This window comes from Pseudoliparis swirei, chromosome 7 (genome assembly GCF_029220125.1).
Source record: "Pseudoliparis swirei isolate HS2019 ecotype Mariana Trench chromosome 7, NWPU_hadal_v1, whole genome shotgun sequence".
Lineage (NCBI taxonomy): Eukaryota > Metazoa > Chordata > Actinopteri > Perciformes > Liparidae > Pseudoliparis > Pseudoliparis swirei.
Window position 1 is genome coordinate 9,267,984 of NC_079394.1, and position 22,539 is coordinate 9,290,522.

Genomic DNA, 22,539 nt, shown 5'->3' on the forward strand with positions numbered 1-22,539 from the left:
TGTATGTTTTTATTTTATTTTACTGTCGTCATTAAAGAACGTAATTACTGGCATGAATGGCAGCTTTTGGCAGCGTCGAGCGTAAAATACTGTAATCAGTAATAGCTTTTAAGTCCTTATTTTGGTCTTACACATACACACACATTAGGACATGAACACACACCTACACACAGGAGGCATAATTACACAGGCTGTAATCCGGCACCGCTTCCTTTCCAAAAGGGTTTGTAAAAGCAGAGTAATGAATTTAATGAGGAAGGATTATCATTTACACATCAGCTAATGACAGTAGAAAGAAGAAAGGTTCTATTTGATATTTATTAGAGTTTAGGGTTCATTATGGATTCAATATTTCATTTAAATGGTTTTTTGACCCTTGCAACCAACAACATTTTGAAGAGGTTTATACGAGTCCATATCCTCACTCACTTGCCTTCATCTAGAAATGACTCCCCTCTTCATCAGTCATTGTGAATTCAGGTGAAACGTTGTCTTCATTTAGTTCCAGTAGAATCAACGTGTTCAACTGTGTTACTGAAGGATGCAGAAGTAACACTTCTAGTATTTCTATTATCCCAGTGATAATTAGGGATGGGCATCGAGAACCGGTTCTGTTTTAGAACCGGTTCCCAGTGACCCGGGTGTTTTTTGGATCATCAGCCACTTTAACGGTTCTTTCTTCTGCCTGTATGTGTCTGCGTGCGCACAAACTTTTATTTTCTTTTCTTTCTTCAGCAAAGCATACACAGCAGGCAGAGCAAGTTTTTTCTAAGTTTGGCTTCACACGACAAAAGTGTGAAGTGAGTGTGTGTGAGGCGCGGTGCGCGGCTGCGGCTGCGCGCAGCAAGCAGCGGAGCAGCGAGCGGCAGCGCCGCATCGTGTGCTCTATCGATAAATTTAAAAAAAACTATCGCAACAAACATTTTAACGCATCGGTTACTTTGTTAGTATAATTACACCGTGCAGCGAGCAGCACCGCAGCGCGTGACAGCAGCAAGCTAGTCGGACCCAAAAACGCTGACAACTGGACGCTGATTGGCCGAGACATCAGCACGCCACATCAAAGATGTTCCATTCATCAAATCAAGATTTTTTTTTTTCATTCACTCACTCACATCTCAACGGCAGCGGCCAACAACACAATAAATCGCGGGCCAGGTCGAATGGATCATAATGGCAGCGTCAGAGGCGGGCGGCGGGGGGCGGGCGCGGAATGGCCGCGCCGGAGCAAATGTATATATTTCACTTGTCATATAATTCCATCACTATGCAATAAGGCTTCAGACAGCACAGAGAGATTCAGCCAGAAAAATCGGAATTCCGCGCAGATATCCCAGTTTTGGTGACGAAAAAATTGAATCGTAGATCCGAAGAGTTTTGTTTTGGGGGTGGGGGGTCAATCAGGTTTATGAGATTTGGGAGGGGGAGGGAGGTCAATTTGGATGGTGTTTCTTCGCAAAAAACTTTGATGTGAATAGGTGTTCTTGTAAGTCTTCCGTCAAGATGTCTGCAGCGTGTGGTTTGGTGGTCAGTGAATGTTAGCCCGCTAGCCTTGTTGCTTGGCCGCTGTTATTAGCGGCTGCTGTCACGCTGTATTACATCTGCTGCTGTCACGCTGCATTTTGCTATTTTTACTATCGACATTTCATTTATTTGAGATCGATACTTCATTAAATGCTCCGCAAGAAGCTGTTGTGCTGCACGATGCGCCGCTACGCGTCTAAGTGGTCAAGCTGTAAAAAAGAAAAAAAAAAAATAAAAAAAAAAAAAGAAAAGTGAAATGAAAAAATAAAAAAAAGTCTGTAAAAAAAGTTGTGTTCAGAGCCAGCTGTTAATCCTGCTATGTGGTGTTCTGTCTGGTCAGATACAAAGAAAAGGCCTCAAATATTATAATCAATGCTAATATAAAATATACAAATCAATCTCAATCCTGGCTGGCTAATCCATTAATATCCCCTAATATCTTGTAGCACCCCTTTAATATTAGCCCTTTTCCACTGTCCTTTTCACCCCTGACCTGCAGACCAGTTCATGTTTGTGTGTTCATCCTGGTAGGCTGTCTGTCTCACGTACACCTCCTCATAACTTTGTACCACCTCTCCTGAGAGTCCTCGTATGAGTCCCATCCAAGAGACAGAGAGTGTTCCTGACGGCTGGAGACTGAATGAGAAATTGATCCATCCTCCTCAATTTTTCTGCACAAGAATTGTTTTTTTTTCACAGCTCAGTCTATATACCACTTGACTTTTGCCACACTGCTAGTTTTATTTCCTTTTGTTTAAATTAAACAGAATTTTAAAAATTTTAAGTTAAGGAAGAACAGAATACATTTTGTTTTTATACATGTTAAATTTTTTTTATTTAATAAGTTTGTAGTTTTTTATCTAAGTTTTATTTTGGTTATTTAAAATTATGTATATAAAAAAAATAAAATGTGTATGTATACATACTGTATATAGTAAATGTGATGCATAGTGCATTAAATTTAATAAAAATAAATGTGTTTGTTTTTTTCCCTTTGCCAATAAAGAATCGATAAGAGAATCGATATATCTCGAAAATCGAATATCTCGATAAATCGATGGAATACTGATAATAGAAATATATCAAATTCATAAACCGGAATATACAATAAGACATGAAGCCCAACACCTGGCCCAGCTGTTGGTCATATCATTGATTACCTCATGGAAAGGTGACATCGATTCCCCTCCCTCTCTCCCTGCTCAGGACTTCGACCACCACTGTCCCTGGGTGAACAACTGCATTGGCCGGAGGAACTACCGCTACTTCTTCCTCTTCCTGCTGTCGTTGAGCATCCACATGGTGGGCATTTTCTCCTTCGGCCTCATCTTCGTTCTCCACCACCGCGAGAGACTGGCAGCGCTGCACACCACTGTCACGTATCCTTTCACCACTCGACTGCAAAGCCTGCTCCTTTATTTGTCATGGTCCATTTGGTTGGTTGTTGATTGTAGTGTTTTAGAATAATGTTTCCTGTGTGGGAGGGAATAAGTTGGTACTAATATCTTCCTCTGTCTGAAGGACTCAATGGGATTATTCTTCCGGTGCATGTGGTTGTGTGCTGCTCTTCATAAATTGTTGTTGTTGAGCTTGACCTTTGTGTCCAGTCTGGTGGTGATGTGCATCGCAGGGCTGTTCTTTATTCCAATCACGGGACTCACAGGTTTCCATATGGTGCTTGTTGCGCGAGGTCGAACGACTAACGAACAGGTGAGAGAAGGAGCTGGCCCACACACACACACACACACACACACGATTTAGTCTGTTATTTATCCAGCGAAAGTCAACAGAACTTTTGCTGCTCTGCTTCAAACCGACTCAAACATTCACAACTGGAGCTGTCTGACTTTTGGCAGCCATGCCTGCCTTAGGGAACCTTAGACACAGCTGGAGAATCACGAGAAGCAAAACCAGAAAGAATTCCCATACATCAAAAAATGAATCACCTGTTGTGTATTCAAGCACTGGACCTCTGTGTGTTTATGTGTGCACTTCCTTCGCCTTCCGACTCTAAAGGCTTTGTTTTCCTCAGGTGACGGGCAAGTTTCGTGGAGGAGTAAATCCCTTCACCAAGGGTTGCTGTGGCAACGTGGAGTATGTCTTGTGTAGTCCCCTGGCACCTAGGTAAGATGCTTTATTGTGCTGCATGTGTGCTTTTCAGGGTTTTCTTTCTGTCAGCACACATTTAACACATGTTTAATGAAATGTACTGTACGGCACCGAAGAGAATATGTTTGCTCGTTAAGTCTTGTGAACCATTAAAGCCTCTGACAGCCATCTTATGAAACATCTTTTACAAGCATCTGCTGTACAGTTGTTGCAGAGTCCCTGGTGGAGGATTTTTAATTTACTAAATAATTGACTCAAAACATGTTGGACCAGAAAAAAACTAAAAGAATGTCAAATTCATTTAGTGACATGTTTTTTTTTTAAATAGGGTTGATTACTAAAAATGTATAAAGATTGCTTGAAAAATATATCACACCTGACGATGCTCCACACCATTACATATTAAAGCAATTGCACTGACAGCCCTTTTTAACTAAAACATTTTTTAAATGTAAATGCTGTTGTTCTGACAGGAAGTTGTGTTTGACATTTTTAAACTGTCTCACGAGCCAAATGGGATTATGCAAAGTGCTTGAATAATTTCATCACTGTCGTGCAGTGTATCTAGTAGAAGAGGGCTTCTGAAATAAAATGTAGTCATCTTAGCCTTTTTTGTGCACACTCGTATATATTTTTTCATAGGTCTATCCATATTTAATGCAGCTGTACAACATGTATTCTGTGTGAACATGAGATGCATGAACCACCGAGTATTTCTCATGTAGCGATAAAGATCACATTCCAAAGGTTTAGGGTGCGATGAGACTGGAATAAGAAGCAAATATTTCTCCACTGAAGACAAACAAAGCTAGCGTATACTTTGGTGTTTATAAGTGGTGTATAATATATAAGTGGATGTGAATAACTGTAATACCACACTGTGCTGTTTTGGCTGTTATGGCAATGCTGACTGCCAGGACTATTCGGAAAATGATAAATCAGGAAAGTGCTGTGATGATAAATAATCTACTTGTTCTAAGAGAGAGCCTGTTGCTCTTTTTCGATAAAGGTACATGTTCGACCCCAGGAAAAAGCCCCACGTCCGAATTCAGCCCCCATTCATCAGACCTGACCTGTCAGAGAGGCAAATCACCATCAAGCTCAGCGACAACGGCATCCACAGCACCATCATCAGCTCCACGGTGAGTTCTTCTCAATTGGCACAGAGCTTTGTTTCTGTTATTTCCCTGGAGCTCCATCTTCCAACTGACCTACTTTTTCATACTGAGGGCAGCATATACAAGGATTCAGTAGCTCACTCACATTACATTCGGCCATTTCCTCATTTCTAAAAGAGGATATTATCCAAAACTTCACATCAAAGCTAAAGGGAATATTTTTCAGGCCACATATACTGTGTCTGAGGGTGCATTTTAAAAGCAAACATATCTACAAAAAGTAAACCATTCAGAGACCGTAGCCACTGGTTTTAATTCATGCCATCTAACATAAAAATGGTATTGCAGAGCTGGATATTGTTTGAGATAAGTAAGTCAGGTCCTTACGCAGCACATGTTGTCTGTAGCCTACTTGGGCTCCAGTAAAGAAAAGCGTACTATTGCCTTTTAGAATTACCCTACAGATTCAATCCATTTCTGGTGTACAGGTCATTGACAACTTTTCTGAAAACTTTCACTGAAGTTAAATTTAGGATCAAAATTGAAAATTGCCTCTGATTATCTCCAACAACTCTTTTTTATTTTTTACAAACGAATGCTCTTTTGTGTAGTCAATAGAAAATCTTAATCCAACACTGTCATCTTTTCACCATTTTCACTTCATTAGCCACAACAAAAAGGGATGTAGCTCAAGCAGAGCAGCTGCTCGTACAGCTTTACTACCCTATGTGAGAGTTGGTGGGTGCATCCCTACCTCGAACATGTGCTCTTCTCTATTTCATCTGCTGTTCCCCCACCTGTTCTGGGTTTTATAACACCCCTGCTCTCCTCCCTGTAGTCCAAAAGCAGCCTGGACGGCCTTGACGAGAAAGAAACCCAGCCACCGCTGCCACCGCTGCCACCCAAAGCTGACAGGTACAACCAGCTGAAGAGTCAGCTGACCTCCAGCGAAGGTAAGAAACACAGGAACAAAATGTCCCCGTGTTCAGCAACAACTCTCTCCCTCTCCTGTCAGTCATCGGCAATCCCATTTCTCTTTCTTGCCAAGTAGCAATTCCCCAAACTGCCTCTGTGCATCACCAGTATTCCAGTGTGTGACTTCCCTCTAGGTTTAGCGTGATAAATGCCCGTCTCAGTGGCAGGTAATTGCCTTTTTAATGCCGGGCTGGTGGGATTTGTAACGAGGAAGCAAGTCCTGCACACGGGATCAGCACCAGATTTGTGTTACAATGGAAAGATTTCAGAGTGAATTATTGCAACATGAATCACCGCCCGTCTTTTATCCTGGTGGTTGTGTAGCAATGAAGCCACACGGAGGGATGGGAGAGGAATATGGCTGAGGATCGGGGGGAAAAAATGACTGACTGCCTTTGGAAGTCATCTGTGTGAATTAGGAACTGTGACACATCCCGCTGTGGTGGTGGCTTTACAGCTCAGAGCCGTAAACCAGTGGTACGGTCTTATGTGTCCCGCTGCATTCAACAGTCAATACAATACAGTGTGAACCTTCAACAGCAGGTTCCCTCAGCTCCAGCGTCATGGCGCATTATATCAGGGAGTGAACGGGTCCTGCTCCTCAACGGAGCACTGTCACCGCCTGGTGGTACTTTAACGTACGCAGCCTGCCTAAGTTGGTCGCCTTCTCTTTTCAAGGCAAATTAGAGGAAACTTTGACTCTGTGGTTCCTTCCTCCAGCCTCTTTACTCTGATGATAGATTTCCGCTCAGGTCTTGTCTTTTGTCCCAGAACTGACTTCCAATCAGTGCTGGTATCATCGCAGCAGTTATATGACCTGCACAGTGTCTGGACTTCTGTGTGTGTTGTAGATGGTTCTCTTTCTGGAAAGACCCACCCTTCCACTCCAGTCATGTCCAAATTCCGTCCGTCCTTTGGCACCATTCCTAAAGTCCACTACCACACTGCTGGAGAGAAGGTACGGCATGATTTGTGTGGCACTTGTGTAAGATGTATATTCTTAATAAAGTACATGACTGGTAGCTCTACCATACACCTCAGTGGCAGTTGTTAAGATCGAGGACCTCATTCCTGTTTCCACTTTGATTTGACGTGTTGTTCTGCTGTTTGCTGCTCAGATTGTCATGCCGGATGACCGGAGGTCTTCGGCCATCTTGGAAGAGGGTGTCCGTGGTCATGACTACCGATCTGAGCCAAACCTGGACCTGCCTGAGTACACCAACACTCCGCTCCACCGCACCTTCCAGTCCTCTCCCTTCCAGCTGGACGCCGACCCCATCGACTCCCACTCTCTCGGCCTGGGTCACCGCGGGCCAGAGAAGGGCCAGCTCTCCGGCCTGCAGCCGCAGACAGTCACCTCCACCCCGTACAAGAGCGTCTTTTCGCCCAACACGCTCGCCAACCGTAATGGCAGCTTGTCTTATGACAGCCTGCTGAACCCCAGCATCTCCCCCGCCTCCGCCAGTGAGTGCATGTCCCATCGGGGAATGCCCACCGTGGGGCTCCACTCGCCCTACCTGCCCACCAAAATGTGCCACATCCGGGAACCTGACGTGCAGAGGCAACAGGTCACCCCCGCCTACAGTCCAGTGACGCCACCCAGGGGACTGGGCAGGCAATCCCCTCACCTAATGGACAGGGACAGGGACCCATCCCCGGTGCGCTATGACAACCTCTCCCAGACCATCATGGCCTCCATCCAGGAACGAAAGGAGATGGAGGAGAGGGAAAAAAGGCAGATACTGCATGGCCGCTCCCAGACCCATATCTATGCCCAGGACTCTGGCGTGTTTGATGGGGGATATGGCCTACCCCCCAATGCTTGCTACCCAGACGGGTCTCGTGGCCCTTCCTCCAGAGGCCCAACACCCCCAGCTTATGGAGGCTCCAGGGACAACCTGATGGGGGTCGGCCTGGTGAGCTATGGGCAACGAACCCCCGTTTTGCGCCATGCCGGCTCCACGCTGGGTCGTGCCCCTCGGACTTCGTCCACCTCCCTGCACACAGATCACAGCAGCAGCAACAGCAGCCAGAGCAGGGCACCTGCCCCGAGGGCCTTTATCATTCCCCGGCCCACCAGCCCCACTCCCCTGCTATGCCCCGGTCCCCCTCCTACTCCCACCAGAAACTCTCCTACATCAGTGCCCATGAGAGGACAGACGCTCCTCGTCTAGGGGGTCCAAGGTATGAACCCTAACGTTACACCTGTGGGACTGCATGCATTGTACTGAGCCAAAGGGGACTGGTGGGCATTGGATGTATTCCCACTGGTAGTCCTGCTCCTCCCGCTGGACACAACCAGGAGTACATGGGCACGAGTGTACTCGCCCTTACTTAGGCAACTATAGCATTTGTAAAAAAGTGTCTGGTATTTGTTCATCTGTAATGTCTATTTATTCATGTTAAGTGACAGTTTGGTGTGAATTCTTCATTTCTGTTCTAATTTCTGTTTGCCTTTCTCGTACAATATCCATTTTTGTATTATTTTACAAATTAATAAAGTTGTGTAATTCCTCTCATTTCTTTTTCTTTTGCATGCTTTTCACCGACTCTTCTAACATGTCCACGCCCTCCGCCTCACTAACGAGTACACTTGAAACCAATCATCCATGTTGCTATTTTGTTTTGTCATCTGAAACGGTCCAACTGACGCCTGACCTGCATGCTGCCACGACCCTTCTGTTTGTGTTTCGGCTCGTCGCCTCTTTGTGTTGAATAATTATCCTTGTACTTCTCTTTTCACTCAGAGAGGCCATGAAAGTTAACGGGCAGATGGACTGCCACCCCAGTGTCCAGGGTTCCACCATCAGCCCCAGTCGCCACGGTAACGTCAAAAAGGTGACGGGTGTCGGAGGCACCACATACGAGATATCAGTGTGAGCAGGGACACTGCATCCACGTCCAGTGACAACAACCACCCTCCTGCAAAGAGATTCTCTCCTGTGATTTTAGTCACGATAACAGCCAGTCAGGGGCACACGGCACTCCCTGTTTGGGATTTATCGTCCAATCAGAGGATCTGTCTGCCCTTGTGTGGGTCTGTCTAGCCAAATGCCTGTGTGTGTTGGTACCGGAGGGGTTGTTTGTCAGTTGATACCGCTGCAGGCTGTATGTGAGAGGAGTGTCTCGTCATTAACATTGTGTGGCTCATCATCTTAGTCGTAAAGAGAGGACCGTTAATAGTATTTCTTTTGTCTCTCCGCTGTGGTCATAAAGCGCTCGTTGTTCCAAATGTCACACAAACTGTTCACTCGCAAGAGTTGAAGGCTGAATAGAAGCCCGACGGATGAATTAAACACCGACGTCCTCACTATGGACTTTAGTGAGAAGTCCTTTTCAAGTCATTTGACCTCCAGAAGTCACGGTGCTTCACATTAACGTGAACCGTTCATGCCATCGGCAGCGTAGTTGTACAGCTCTGAGAGGTGGAGGAGGACCGATCGGTCAGATCAGCATCACCGTAAAGGCAACACAAGATATTTGAGGTGAGAAGAGGAAAGAGGAGAGGGGGAAGTCACTGTATCAGGTTTGGTGGTTTCATTCCAAATTAATTGAGAAAGGCGTGTTGATAAAAAGAAAATTCCTTTATCAACAACTAATTTCTACGGAATGAATATTGGTTTTAATCAATACGCTATGAATGGCTCCGTCTTCGTCTCAGACTATTAGGGCTTGAATATGGCTTAGCCTCCTTTATTCACTTCACAAAGCTGCTGTGCATCATCACATGCTCCCGTTTGTCTTCGTGAACTTCAGTTAGGTGATTCCAACGTGGCCCAGGACACAAGTGCTGGGCAGATATATATATATATATATATATATATATTGGGGTCCTGAAAGATTTGAATACCTCGTCCCAAGAGTTCAGAACGAGTCCAGCCTTGCACAACCAAAACAACCTTCTGTTTACGTTTTGTAAAAATAAGTGTGGAAGTTCTTTGTTATAATCGTAGGAATAGAAATATGTAGAGAAACAAGTCATTGTCCCATGTAGTAAAATGAAGATAACTGGTCACCCATTTATTATTTTGTAGTTTTTTTTCTAATGGGTTTCCTTTTTATATAGCCAGCCTATAAAAAGCTAAGTTTGATACATTTTTTTATCGGGTTAATTAAGCCGGGAATGGATGTTTTATTTGAGTGCAGTTTTTTGTTGATAAATGATAAATTCAGTTAATACATGCCATTATAATGGGTACAATCCATAAAGTAAATATAGCTTGTTATACTTTGCAGTGTAAAGAATGGATATGATGAAATGTAATTACGAGATATGAGATTTGAGCAAGTGAAATATTGAAGTCAGTCGTTGACTTGTGCCGATGTGCGCTGTACACCAGTCAAGTATTGGCCTTTCAATAGACGCTGCCTGGAGATTGTGGCTGCACACCTCTTCATTTCTCTGAGACAGTAAATGGGTGACATTGCTACGATGTCACAGTGACATCACGAAGACTGGAAATGTCAAATTAATCAACTTGCAGCAGCTGTCTGGTACAGCTCCAGTATTACCCGACACTCAGACGCAAGACTTTTGTTTTTGCTGTTAATTTTAAAACAAAGGTTACAGAACATGTATTGCTTTCGACCACAAAAATGACCTGAGTATATCAAAGTAAAGGTGTTTATTTATATTTTGCACCAACTAAATATGAAGAAGAAAAAAATGCCTGGAATATACAAAACGATGTAAATTGGTAGATTTGGTCCAGCTACATTTGCATGAAGAATAAACCATCGTTGCCTTTTAGAGGAAAACCTTTCACACACACGACGTGGCTCGGTGAAATAGTATTGTATTAAATATATATATAATATAAAATATATATATAAAATAAATATATATATTTATATTATAATATTGCATTAAAGGACCATGAACTAACATGTATGTTATGTATGCAGCAGAAAATGGGCGAAGTGACACTTAGTATGGGTAAAAAAGTTGTGGAAGTACAAGCTAACGAATGATCTTGCTTTATCATGAAATTACATCATTTTTTACAGGATTTTTTCCCATTTCTAGTGCATTCTTGCTTTGTTACAAGGTTGGATGAAAGTCACTGTATAACAAGCGTCTGGCTAGTACGCCTCCCTTCTAAGGTCTCACCTCCCTTCTAAGGTCTCACTCAGCTGCCTTACCATGAACACAGTAATGTGAAGTAACAGGATACTCTATTCAAGTCAAGTATTTTTGAAGTGTTCAACATTGTTTCTGTTGTACGGCTGCGGTATAGAGGGATACTTTGTTGGCAAATCTGATGGGTAATTGTCAGTGGAACAGCTAACTGGAACATCTCATGACCACATATAAAAACACGATCGATGTCATTCCTCCTTAAGATGACTGCCATTAGTCCGATGATCTTTTTTGGGATGGACATCACTGCAGGTCAGGGACCATTCCTGACATTCAGTATTGAATCTGTTTCATCAGCCATGAGCTGATTTTGTTTTCTGAAACTTAAAATAGAAAATGTAATGTGTATTAAAATATAGAATATACTATAAATGTACAAGTTCCTATTTTTGTGATGAGGAAATATTTCCCAATGATCTGAGAAGAGTAAATAAATGTCGAACTTTGACTGGTTCTTGTGAATTAAAGGCACAACGTGGAACAACATTGATATCGGGGCCTTTCTTTTATATTCCATGGATGTTTAAAGCTGTGGCTTGGACCAGTCACATGATCATCTCAACTCCTTCAACCCTCAACACAAGTGTTTTATTTATATCTGCACATGTTATCATTGGCTACAAGTGATTTTTACATGAAGGCAAACATGGTCTTTGACAGCTTTTATTCGAAGGTAGAGGAAACATTTCAAATTATTTGAGTGCAAATGAAAAGCAACATTTCATCCATATACATGTATTTACAGATGCACTGGCACTTTAGAGGCAAGGTGTATAACTCAATTAGTGGAAAGAAAAGGAGGGTTGTGAGCACAAAGATCAGATAGGGCACACTTACATACTCTACATGCTTTACATTTGGGAATGATATGATCTAAAGAATACAAACTTGATGAGAAACCTAAGTCAGAGCAAATCTGCACCAAACTGGTGAAACGTTGACTTTGAACTTAATGGTTTTCAGAAAATAAAAAAAGGAAATGTGTAGCTAAGTGCATCTGATCTCTTATCAGTTAGCCATCAATGGACACTGCGATCTGCAGCACACATCTGATGCTCCTCAACTGTCTGGAGTGGATTCCTCTTCTATTCATCAGTTCCCAACAGAACGAATGAAAGAAGGAACCAAGAAAGAACTACTTCTACAAGGCATCAACTGAGACGTCTTCACTGTACTCGCTGTTTCTAACAGTGGAAGCATGATAAGAAGGCCCACTGGGATGCATCACAGGATTTTATATGTATAATGCACCTTCATTATACCTGGTCCCTGACTCTGTGCTGCTAACAAGCAGGCTACATGGTCCTCTCCCCCTACAAACAAACTGCTTCAGAATAACAAAACAAAAAAATACCCCAATGTGGGAATTATCACTACCACAAGCCTCTTTTCAGTTTGGTAAATGTAACATTGAACCGTTGATGACAAGCATTGCATTCCATGATGTGGTGCAAAGAGGGATAGGAGTCAAATTTTTTCTTCCCCCTCTCATAAATTTGATATCTTGTATTCCCCCTCCCACCCACCTAGTGGCATCAAGGACTTGTGATCTTGAAGCAAAACAGATAATAAAAAAACTAATAATATGCAAGTGTCCAAATTCTGTTCATTTAGAGTCTATTGTAGAAAGAGGGAAACTGATAAATTGAATTTCAGCAAAGCAAGTTCTTGGTTCTCAATTCTTCTCCTCAGCTTTCACCTCCTTTTTATCATCTTCTTTCTTCTCAGCTTTCACCTCCTTTTTCTCATCTTCTTTCTTCTCAGACTTCACCTCCCTTTTCTCATCTTCTTTCTTCTCAGACTTCACCTCCTGTTTCTCATCTTCTCCGTCTTCTTTTTGACCTTTCTTTTCATCTGACGCCTTCTCTTTCACGGAGAGTTCCTCCAGCTTCTCTGCCACCTGGTTTGCACTATCAGTGTTGTCTGTGGCAAAACAGTGAAATGTGCAGACAAATCAAATGCGTTAAAGTTTAAAACACAATTAATTTGCTTGGCATGTACATGTGTCTTTACGGTAAAGTGTTTTACTTTGCATCTTAACTCACTGTCTTAAAAATATTCCAAATCTCTCTCTCCCAATATAAGCTGCTGTGTTTAAACAAAGGAGGGCTGATAAACATGATTGTGAGGCAAGTGAAGACTCGTCCTACCGGTTGCGTTAATCTGTGATAAATATGAGTTGTAATGTAGCAGAACATACCGACACCAGCCTTTTAGAAAGCTAGTGAATGTTACATTCTGCATATTTATATAGCAGACATAAAAAGTTCCAGGCTGGAGTGAACAGCAAAGAACAGAGTTTGTCTGCATTTATCAAAAAATATGAAAGCATTTCCAAGTTTGTTGTAAATCATACTTAATCTAACCTGCTTCTCATTTTTAACAAACATAAAGATATTCTATAAAAAAGGTTTATAGCTTTAGTTTCATGTACCTGTTCCCTCTAGAGTTTTTCTGACCTCCTCCTTGCACTCATCAAACTTCCCCTTGAACTTCTGAGCATCTGTAAACAGAACAGAGTTGATGAACATTCACATCAAGGCACGGCTGTGCGATTGCACATGTAGCATGAATAAGCAGCCCGATTGGCCAAACGCTGTTCCAAAATAGCTGCTGGGACTTTGTTGTCCAAAGTTTAGATGCAGAAAAGGGCTTCTTACAGGCATTTGTTACATCGGGGCGAAGATCATTAGATAATCAGAATTAAATCATTATTTGGGCAGCTTTGAAGTGTAACATTGGACTCGATGTAGAAATACTTACTTTCTGCATTTAAAAAGCGTATTGCCAGGAGTTCAGGTTTAGGGCTTTCGTCAGCATAATCTGCTAGTGTGTTCCACACCCATGCCCGGTCACTGCCAGCGTTGGGTTTCAGCTCCATGGTCGGTACAACTGATCGACATCAAAGAAACATTTTTTAAGGGAGAGATAAAAGCATTTAGAATCCATGAGGTCATCATGGGGCGGCTGTAGCTCAGTGAGGTAAGGGGGTCGTCCTGCAACCCCAAGGTTGTCGGTTCGATCCCGGCTCTCCCCATTAGTTGTTGCAAGTCGAAGTGTCCTTGAGCAAGGCACTGAACCCCCAGTTGCTTCCCGGGCGCATCACTGCAGCCCACTGCTCCTGAATAACTAAGGATGGGTTAAATGCAGAGAACTAATTTCCCCTTGGGGATTAATAAAAGTATATATCTATCTATATTAAGTGGTTGCACAACTATTATTAAATGGTTGGACTCTTTTTGCAAATGGCCAACTGTATGATCTAAACATTTTTGATTAGTTTGCTACCATTTCAGTTGTTACCAAAAACCAGTAGTCCATGTTTACCTCGACTTTAAGAAATACATTTTTTTTAGCTGGCTCCTGACATTTGGATGCCTGTCAGCACAAACCTTGTATACTTAAGATATCACTCTCATACATAATGCTGTATGTCAAATGTTTCCTTGTGGAGCAAATTTGAAATTAGTCAAGTAATGCTTTTTTCTATCACAATATGTGAAATTGCAAAAATGATATATGTCAACTTGACTCACTGTTATGATTGGCACAAATCTTCAAGGTTCGGTCTCGCCTCATCAAGAGGCGGATCGTGCCCTTCTCTTTGTGTTTCAGCAGCTTCACATCTCCGGTTCCTCTCTCCTTCCACTCTGGTGGGTCGTTCTCAGACGCAAAACGATATAGTTTAGCCCGCCTGAAAAAAATATGGTATGGTTTGCATATATACACACACTGTGCTGGCTTGCTCAATATTACAACACTTGATACAAAGGAGTCAAAGTGTACTAAAACAACTTACATTTTAAAGAGTTCCTCCTCATCCTCTTCTAATGTTTTCACATCCTGCTCAGGAAGGGACACGATCGGCTCAAACTGGGGATCATGATTAGAGTCTTCTACAGTTTCTGCAGTAGTCTCAGGGTCTTCCTTGTCCTACAAGAAAAAACACAATGGATACTTTACCCAAAGCAAAAACAACAACTTGTGTGTCAGACATTCAGGGAAAGTTAAAGTAATTAGGCATGTGAACTAAGTCAGTGTGGGTTTTTTAAACATTCACTGGAACAAAATGACAGACAATTGACTAACAGGCCCACAAATGCTTCAACGGAGGGATTTAAGAGCTCATTGGTGAAGTAAAGCTTTTGTATGGGAACTGGCAGAGCCTTTAGTAAATGACTATTGCTGAGCAAAGCATCTTTAATTCATGTTATCAGACTACAAATATGGCCACACCACATGCTCTTCATACAAAAGAACAACTCAGTTTAAAGAAAGCTAAGTTCGCGAGTTCATGACCCATGAGATCGAGTGAAGAACAGTTTCGTGTCATTTATAAAAAACTGAGCAAATGCGTGAGACTTTCCTTCCTCGGGGTGGCAAGCCCACCTCTGCACAATGATGCTTTACTTGTGAGTTAACGGTGAGCTAACTAAGCTAGCTGTAGCCGCTGAAGTAGTTGAGACTTAGCTGAGGGAGGTGACGTGAAGCTACACAAAAGCGAGAGACAATACAATGTATAATATCGGTATGATATATTTAACACAGGTCGGTGGCTCGTACGAAAAACCGGAAACACAACCCGTTTGGGTTTTATCGCATTGTACCGTATGCCTGAATATAAAGAGTTGTTCAACTTTGTTTGCCTGACAACTCATTGTGTGGTCAGCTAACCGCAGTTAACGAGGCCTCTCGTGAGCCGGCGAGTCGACAGACAGCCGACTGTACTCGCTTGACTTTTCACACCCCGGTGGGGTTTCGTTCACTAACGCCACAAGTTGGCAGAAATTCGGGCCGACACGATGTTCGCACTCGCCGACACGTCTCTCAAAAGTTAGCGACATAGTTACTGCCGACGGCCCGATATCACGCAGTCACGGGCGCCCCGCTGCCTGAGCTAACGTTAGCCGTTAAATGTTAGCAACGACCGTGCCTGGCACACAAAGAAGACACGCGTCTTTGTCCAGCTGGTCGCACGTAGATTGTGAAATACCCCCTTCAAATGGCGGACGCCTGCAACAGTCTACTTCAATAGTCAGAAGTTGTGTGCAAATCGCCTTCCACCGCAGATGGCACTCAGTATAGGATGCTAACGTTAACATGCTGACTGGCTGCACACTTCGGAGCTCGTCAACGTTAACCCCGGAGAAATTATTAAGAGTATACATCCTAACACAGGGATTTCTAGTTGTCAGGCTGTGGGTAAACTTGATTTACATCATATGGCTACACAAGCAATCACATTGACGTGAGCTTTTCTGGCGTCACGAAGCACATTATTGTCGGCATTTCTGTCTCGCAGCTTCCTTTACAAACTTTGACTCATTTCGACATATAAAATACCAGGTTTGCCAAACAATTCCGATTCAAGGACGCAGATAGTGCTTTAGATAACCTAAAATTCGTGACCTCACCTTCGGGTCTGCCATATTATTCTAGATGTTCGTAGATTATGGAAGTAGTTAGATAGATTCAAATCCCAGACTGGCCGCCGTTTCCCCCTCAGATACTCTCACTTCCTGCAACGGGTTTCGCGCGCACACATTGTGAAAGCGCGCGCGCGCACCGAGTCTTTCGTCTATTTGTCTGTATCGCATGTCATAGTTGAACAATATTTTCTATCAAAAATATATACACTGCAAAAAACGTAGTCTTTGATGAATTGAAATGTAAAATATTAAGATATTATATCCATATATTATATCGTGTATTCACTAAATGCAACATTTAAGCACAATATAGTTTGAATAATTAAGTGCCTGAACTACATTTTGTATCCTCTGTAATTTCCGTTTACAATGTGCTGTTGTGGTGCAATTGGTAGGTACAGTTTTAATAAATAATAAATAAACATGTTCCCAAATAAAAAAAGGTTAAATGGATTTAATACAATTATTGTTCAATGAGAAACAGAAATCCTTAAAACGGAATCCCACTAAATATAAGGATATTTAAAGTACCAAAAAGGGCCGATCATTTCCCACTGAATAATATGGACCTTTTCAAAAAGGCGACTACCACTTTAAATGAGTTCAGAGGTCTCCGCTGCACGTGGTTAAAGCAACATGGCAGCGCCCTGTACATTTCTGTGAGAGTGAAATTAGAAGTTGAGTATAAAGAAGGTAGGTACACGAAATGCCTTATCTTGACTTCAATTGATTGTGGCCGTTGCTGATATTTAGCACGACAAGAAACAGTAAGATGTTAGCTATTAAAATAGGAAATGGCGTTTTCCTTTAACATGGAATAAGGCAACTTCAGTGCATGTTAGTTGCCACCTGAGCCTTTCGCTAACATTGGAGACCTCTTTAAGCAGTGGAAGTGAATACAACCTTGTGGCATGACGTACAGACAACTAGAGTCCGGAGAAGCAGTTCATGCACTTGCAGAAAAGCAATTAAAATCTGTAAACGTTCATTTTAAATGGTCCCCGTTGCATTTAGATTGTAAAGTTAATTGTGGCCCTTATTACAAATGTCTCCCAAATCAAGCTTGATATTTGAGCACAACCTGTCCAGCTGTCATTCGATGGTAACAACAAAACAAGTCAAATGCAAACGAATGTCTGGTGACGTTGACGAGACTGTTTAAACACGTTTTTTTTTCCCGCACATATATTTAGTCTTTTCTGGATGTAAGATCAGTATCATTCTGCTTATTGGATTGTCTATGTTCTCAGCATCAATAGAGTAATGGCAGATGTTAGCAGCGGCCCAGTGGCTGATACTCTACCCTCAAACGAGAAGAATCCACCTTCAAACGATGAGACTCCTGATGACCTCCCTCAGGTCTCCAACAACGATGGCATAAAGTCCGACGACAAAGCTGAGGGGGGAAACGAGGCGGCCTCTGACCCGGACATGTACCGTTACATCAAAGAGGAACTCTTCACATCTGAGATCTACAAAGTGGAGATCAGGAATCTACCCAAGTTCACTGGTTTTAACGACCTGAAGAAGTTCCTGGCCAGACACAGCCTCAACCCGCACAAAGTCAAGCTGTTTGGCAAGCAGACGTTTGCTTTCGTCACCTTTAAGAATGAAGAAGACCGTGACAAGGCCATGAAGATGGTTCATGGCATGAATTGGAAAGGCCAGGTGCTGAGCGTAAGGCTGGCCAAGCCCAAAGAGGACCCCATCCAGAGGAAGAGGAAGCAGGAGGAAGGAGAGGTCGTGGGAGGGCAGCCCCCATCCAAGCGAACCGAAAGGGATGAGGAAGAGGAGCCGTTCAGTGTCCAGATCGCCAACGTGGTGACTCCTCTGTGGAATGTGCCTTACGAGGAGCAGCTGAAGATGAAGGAGCAGGAGGTGGTGGTGGTTCTGAAGAGGCTGGCCAAGTGAGCGGTTTCATTTATATCGATCTGATTCCTTCATGCATGTGGCACCAAGCATGTCCATAGCTGCTCTGCAGTGTCAACACTATAATTTTAACTAATGTACTCTATTGAAGGGTTAATACCATATGTGTGGAAGCTCCTAACGGCTCTACTACCATCACTATTCTTATCATTGTGTGAAACACTCGAACAATAGTATTTAGAACATCACATTAAAGCCCTCTGTTATTGTTTCAGGCATTATAGTTGTACTGAATAACTCCAAAAAAGTTGTGTGTGTGTGGGCATTTTGCCATCAAAATATTCATCAATCCTACGCTGTTGCCTTTTCAGAGAGATTGGCAGCACCAACAAAGCCATGTTGCCATGGCTGTTTGCACAGAAAGGGAAGTACAACAACATGTGTTGTTCTCTGGAATCTATCCGGCCATCTCCTACACAGGTATCTATCTACATGTTGGGTCTCAATATATATATATACAGGGTTCGCAAGGTCATGGAAAACCTGGAAAAGTCATGGAATTTTAAAATGGTCATTTCCAGGTCTGGAAAAGTCATGGCAAAAACTTAAATCATAAAAGTTTGGGAAAAGTCATGGAAATTTGTTATAATCACGTGTCCATTTACACCGAGTTTGAAATAATTAATATGTTTTTTAAAGAAAGACGCTCAAAATATAAGCCGGCGTACGCTCTTAACCCTTGTGTTGCCTTCGGGTCAATTTGACCCGATTCAATGTTTCACCCTCCTGTCGCCTTCGGGTCAATATGACCCGATTCAATGTTTAACCCTCCTGTTACCTTTATATTTACTAACATATTTTACCCTTGAGGTCAATATGACCCCAGCTATTAAAATCTCCAGAAAATTATTAGAATTAATATTGTTTTCCAAGTGTGAGGTACTTTATGTTTGTTTGTTGACTCCCGAAAGAACACCGACATTAAACATTGAATCGGGTCAAATTGACCTGAAGGCGACACAAGGCAACATTTTCTAAATTTTTCATGTTTATACCGAGATTTAATTTTGTTCATGGAAATTTGGTTTAAAGTCTTGGAAAAGTCATGGAAATCCATTGGTCAAAATGTGTAAGCACCCTGTATATAAACTGTTCGGTATTAGTATCTTAAAGCAGGCGGGATCTAGTCGGCAGAAGAATCACTATATTTTGTAACACTTAAGATCTCGATTTTGAAAGAAAACTATTGTTTTGCACCTTGTAATGCAGAAGCGTCTACAATCTCTGTAATCTTGTTCATATTTATCTTCCTGTATGATGGCAGACGGAGTACAGAAACAAGTGCGAGTTCCTCATTTCAATGGGCGCCGATGGCGAGGATAAGACCATCGGTTTCCGCCTGGGAAAATATAAAGGCGGCTCCTGTGCTGTGGTGGGGCCAGGTGAGACGAGCCACGTCTCAGCCGAGGCCAAGAGTGTGGTCAGCGCGTTTCAGAAGTTCATCAGGTACCTACTTAAACATTAATTATTTGAAGGGTTTTATTGACATGAGACATACAAAAAAACAAATCAAGTCGACAGACATTGGACACATCCCCCCCATTGAATTTAATCTCAATTACTTTTCATATAGAACAACACCGTACTCTGTGTACAGTCCTGAAACCTATGAAGGACACTGGAAGCAGCTGACCGTCCGGACTACAAGGACCAAACAAGCCATGGCTGTAGCGTTCTTCAACCCGCAGGTGAGCAGAACTTGTTCTCTGCGTGATCCTGTTTTCTGATCGTGGAGTCGCACAGTTGAGTTTCTTCTTTTGATGCCTCGCACGTGTTTTTAACGGCGCCCTAGAAACTTGAAGCGGAGGAAGTCGATGCATTAAAGAGCTCCATGAAGAAGTTCTTTACAGAAGGAGAGGGTAAAGACAGCGGAGTAACCTCTCTTTACTTTGTCAGAGAGGGTCAAAGGTAAGAAAAGAAAAAAAAAATCATGATGCTCAATTAGTCACGGTGGCCAAGTTGACCGACGGTAACAGAAAACAAATGCAGGACAAACGGCAGCGAGCAGACCATAAAAATATAAATGAGTTTTTGTCTTCCTAGGACTTCTCCTAACCTCGAGGACTTGCCCTGTGAGCTGGTGGCTGGAGAGGACTGCATTCATGAGGAACTCTTGGGTCTCAAGTTTCGAATATCTCCTCTTTCCTTCTTCCAAGTAAGAAAGATTTACAGCAAATGCAGAGAAAAGTTATTATTGTGTGTTTATTGTTTGGTGTTTTATATTGTCTTTTTACAACACACTCATGTGTTCTGGTTCCAGCTGTGGCGTCTGCCTTGGGGAGACAACTGCCAGTGAAACGTGCCTGTGTTGCTTGGCAGGTGAATACAGGAGCTGCAGAGGTGCTGTACTCCGCTGTGGGGGAATGGGCCCAGCTGGACCAGGACAGCACGGTGCTGGATGTGTGCTGCGGGACGGGGACCATCGGCATCTCTCTGGCAAAGGTGACATTGTTGTCTGGAAAATAATTTTACTTTTGTAATGGCACAAAGAATAATAGCATTCTGACAATGCATTCAAGTCCTATCTTCCTCTCGCATACAGCAACTTCTGTGTTATTTTAAACAGTTATCAGGGTTTGTGCGATTATTGGAGATACAAAAAAACTGAAATGTTCTTTTTGTAAAAATGGTGGTTCTGGCAGGTTTTGACATCGTTGTTCACTTTTGTCTTTAGAGAGTAAAGAAGGTAATTGGAATCGAAATGTGCCAGGAAGCCGTGGAGGATGCCAAAGTTAATGCAAAGTCCAATGGTAAGAGACCAGATGGCATCCAATTACCGCCAGTGATTCTATGTATGAAGTGTTACTGTTCATAAATGTAGGATGGTTGGTAATTAAATGAATAGATGTTCGTTGAACAGCTTACCTTGAGATTAATGATTAACAAACTTATTGTAGAAAGTATTTTATGTTTTACTATTTAATGTTGTGTAAACAGCATAAAGGTCATGAAGATGGTTTTAATTATTACAATCTGTAGGTCGATTAGTACTGTGCAGTCCTGGTTTAAAGAAGAAAAAAAACTTAATTGAAAATGTCACATTAAATATGATAAAACTTGCAGTAATTCTAGTTTTGACCAGTTTTTCATGTGTTTGTATTTGAAGGTCTGACTAATATCGAGTTTCACTGTGGAAAAGCTGAGGATGTGTTCCCCAACATTCTCAATGCCCTGGTGTCGCCCAACATCACAGTCATTGTGGATCCGCCGAGGGCCGGCCTACGTGAGTAAACGGTCAAAACTATGAATGCTGCTCACCTCAGGGTTGTTCATATTTAAGTTTTTGTCTTTATCAAACAGATTCCAAGGTCATACTTGCCATCAGGAGGGCAGCACATCTGAAGAGGCTGGTTTACGTGGCATGCAATGCGAAGGCTGCCATGAACAACTTCATCGAGTGAGCCATTGTTTTTATTTTGGCTGTTTTTAAGAAGTCATGATGTACATTTTAAAGGTGGCCAATGCTATGCAATGGTGAATCTTATGTTGAAACCTTTTGTCTTTCAGTCTGTGCAGAGCGCCCTCCAAGCGAGTTCACGGGGCCCCATTTCGTCCGGTTCGGGCCATGGCTGTGGATCTGTTCCCTCAGACCATCCATGTGGAGATGCTTTTGCTGCTGGAGAGGGTGGACTACGACTCCCAGCCACAGCAGACCAGCAAGCAATAAGGAAGAGACATTCTGATATCCACACTATACTATTAAGTATGTAAAATGCAGTCTGCCAAAAAAAAAAAGGACTTTCCACTTCATCAGGTCATATTAGTAAGAATGCTATTTGGAAATATTGTCCACGTGTTGAAAAGCCCCGACGAAATGTTGTTCATGTGTTGAGACTGCAAATACAAATATGAAAAAAATGCAGTAAGGTCGTCATCATGCACACGGAATTTGACAGACTATGTATTAGAAAATACATAACTCTGTTCTGGCATACTATATAGTATCATGGGTTGGGGCACTTAACTTTAGAAACGGGCCCGGTCCTGAAATGTATGTTGAAAGCAGTTTTTCCTGTTGGTAAAGTAATCTGCAAAGCCTTAGTCTTAATTTTAAAGGGTCAGTCTATTCTAAAAACATGTACCCCTCACCAGTCTTTTGTAATGCACTATTAATGCATCAAATAAAGCTGGTGTGAACACGAGGCTTTTTTCCCTTCTTATTTGGTTCACTGAGCATCAAGACCCATCAGAAGTTGAGTCCGATGCGTCTATCAAAAATAGGTTACCATCTTGATTACGCAGCGTCTCCGGCTGAAGAGTTTAGTGAGTGCTATGGAATGAATAAATAACTCAACCTATTAACACGCCAACTCAG

At 42.5% G+C, this 22,539-nt stretch overlaps 3 protein-coding genes and 1 non-coding gene across 4 annotated transcripts in view; 2 read left to right on the forward strand and 2 right to left on the reverse strand.

Annotated features, from left to right (window-relative positions):
• Positions 1-11,352, forward strand: part of zdhhc8b (zinc finger DHHC-type palmitoyltransferase 8b) — a 57,566-nt gene extending 46,214 nt beyond the window's left edge. The window contains 9 exon segments of the mRNA XM_056420065.1: positions 2,731-2,903; positions 3,132-3,234; positions 3,557-3,648; positions 4,643-4,775; positions 5,590-5,704; positions 6,578-6,684; positions 6,845-7,756; positions 7,759-7,910; positions 8,474-11,352. Of these exon segments, the coding sequence (XP_056276040.1) occupies positions 2,731-2,903; positions 3,132-3,234; positions 3,557-3,648; positions 4,643-4,775; positions 5,590-5,704; positions 6,578-6,684; positions 6,845-7,756; positions 7,759-7,910; positions 8,474-8,606 (1,920 nt within the window). The 3' untranslated portion in view covers positions 8,607-11,352.
• A 163-nt stretch (positions 11,353-11,515) lies between these two features.
• ranbp1 (RAN binding protein 1) lies at positions 11,516-16,389 on the reverse strand. Its single transcript, XM_056420067.1, has 6 exons — positions 16,281-16,389; positions 14,666-14,799; positions 14,403-14,560; positions 13,630-13,758; positions 13,301-13,369; positions 11,516-12,789 (listed from the first exon to the last, which is right to left on the reverse strand). Exons 1-6 carry the CDS (start codon positions 16,293-16,295, stop codon positions 12,542-12,544), a joined length of 753 nt encoding a protein of 250 aa, XP_056276042.1. The 5' UTR covers positions 16,296-16,389; the 3' UTR covers positions 11,516-12,541.
• Positions 13,047-13,174, reverse strand: LOC130197491 (small nucleolar RNA SNORA77). The gene has a single exon (XR_008832463.1). It is a non-coding gene; the product is annotated as a small nucleolar RNA SNORA77 (small nucleolar RNA).
• Positions 16,390-16,919: 530 nt separating the features above from the next.
• On the forward strand, positions 16,920-22,366 carry trmt2a (tRNA methyltransferase 2 homolog A). The gene is made up of 12 exons (XM_056420066.1): positions 16,920-16,988; positions 17,546-18,202; positions 18,536-18,644; positions 19,489-19,670; positions 19,798-19,912; positions 20,017-20,132; positions 20,268-20,379; positions 20,544-20,666; positions 20,899-20,974; positions 21,331-21,447; positions 21,525-21,621; positions 21,732-22,366. The coding sequence occupies exons 2-12, from the start codon at positions 17,559-17,561 to the stop codon at positions 21,889-21,891; spliced, it is 1,851 nt and encodes a 616-aa protein (XP_056276041.1). The 5' UTR covers positions 16,920-16,988; positions 17,546-17,558; the 3' UTR covers positions 21,892-22,366.
• Positions 22,367-22,539: the final 173 nt, after the last annotated feature.

Excerpts from the sequence above, each read along its gene's own strand:
- ranbp1 (XM_056420067.1), bottom strand. Across the intron at positions 14,561-14,665 it reads GAGGAGGAACTCTTTAAAAT|GCGGGCTAAACTATATCGTT; the intron begins GTAAGTTGTTTT and ends TATTTTTTTCAG. Across the intron at positions 13,759-14,402 it reads GATTTGTGCCAATCATAACA|TTGTACCGACCATGGAGCTG; the intron begins GTGAGTCAAGTT and ends GATGTCGATCAG.
- trmt2a (XM_056420066.1), top strand. The coding sequence starts at position 17,559 with ATGGCAGATGTTAGCAGCGGCCCAGTGGCTGATACTCTACCCTCAAAC. Across the intron at positions 18,203-18,535 it reads GTTCTGAAGAGGCTGGCCAA|AGAGATTGGCAGCACCAACA; the intron begins GTGAGCGGTTTC and ends TTGCCTTTTCAG. Across the intron at positions 21,622-21,731 it reads GCCATGAACAACTTCATCGA|TCTGTGCAGAGCGCCCTCCA; the intron begins GTGAGCCATTGT and ends TTTGTCTTTCAG.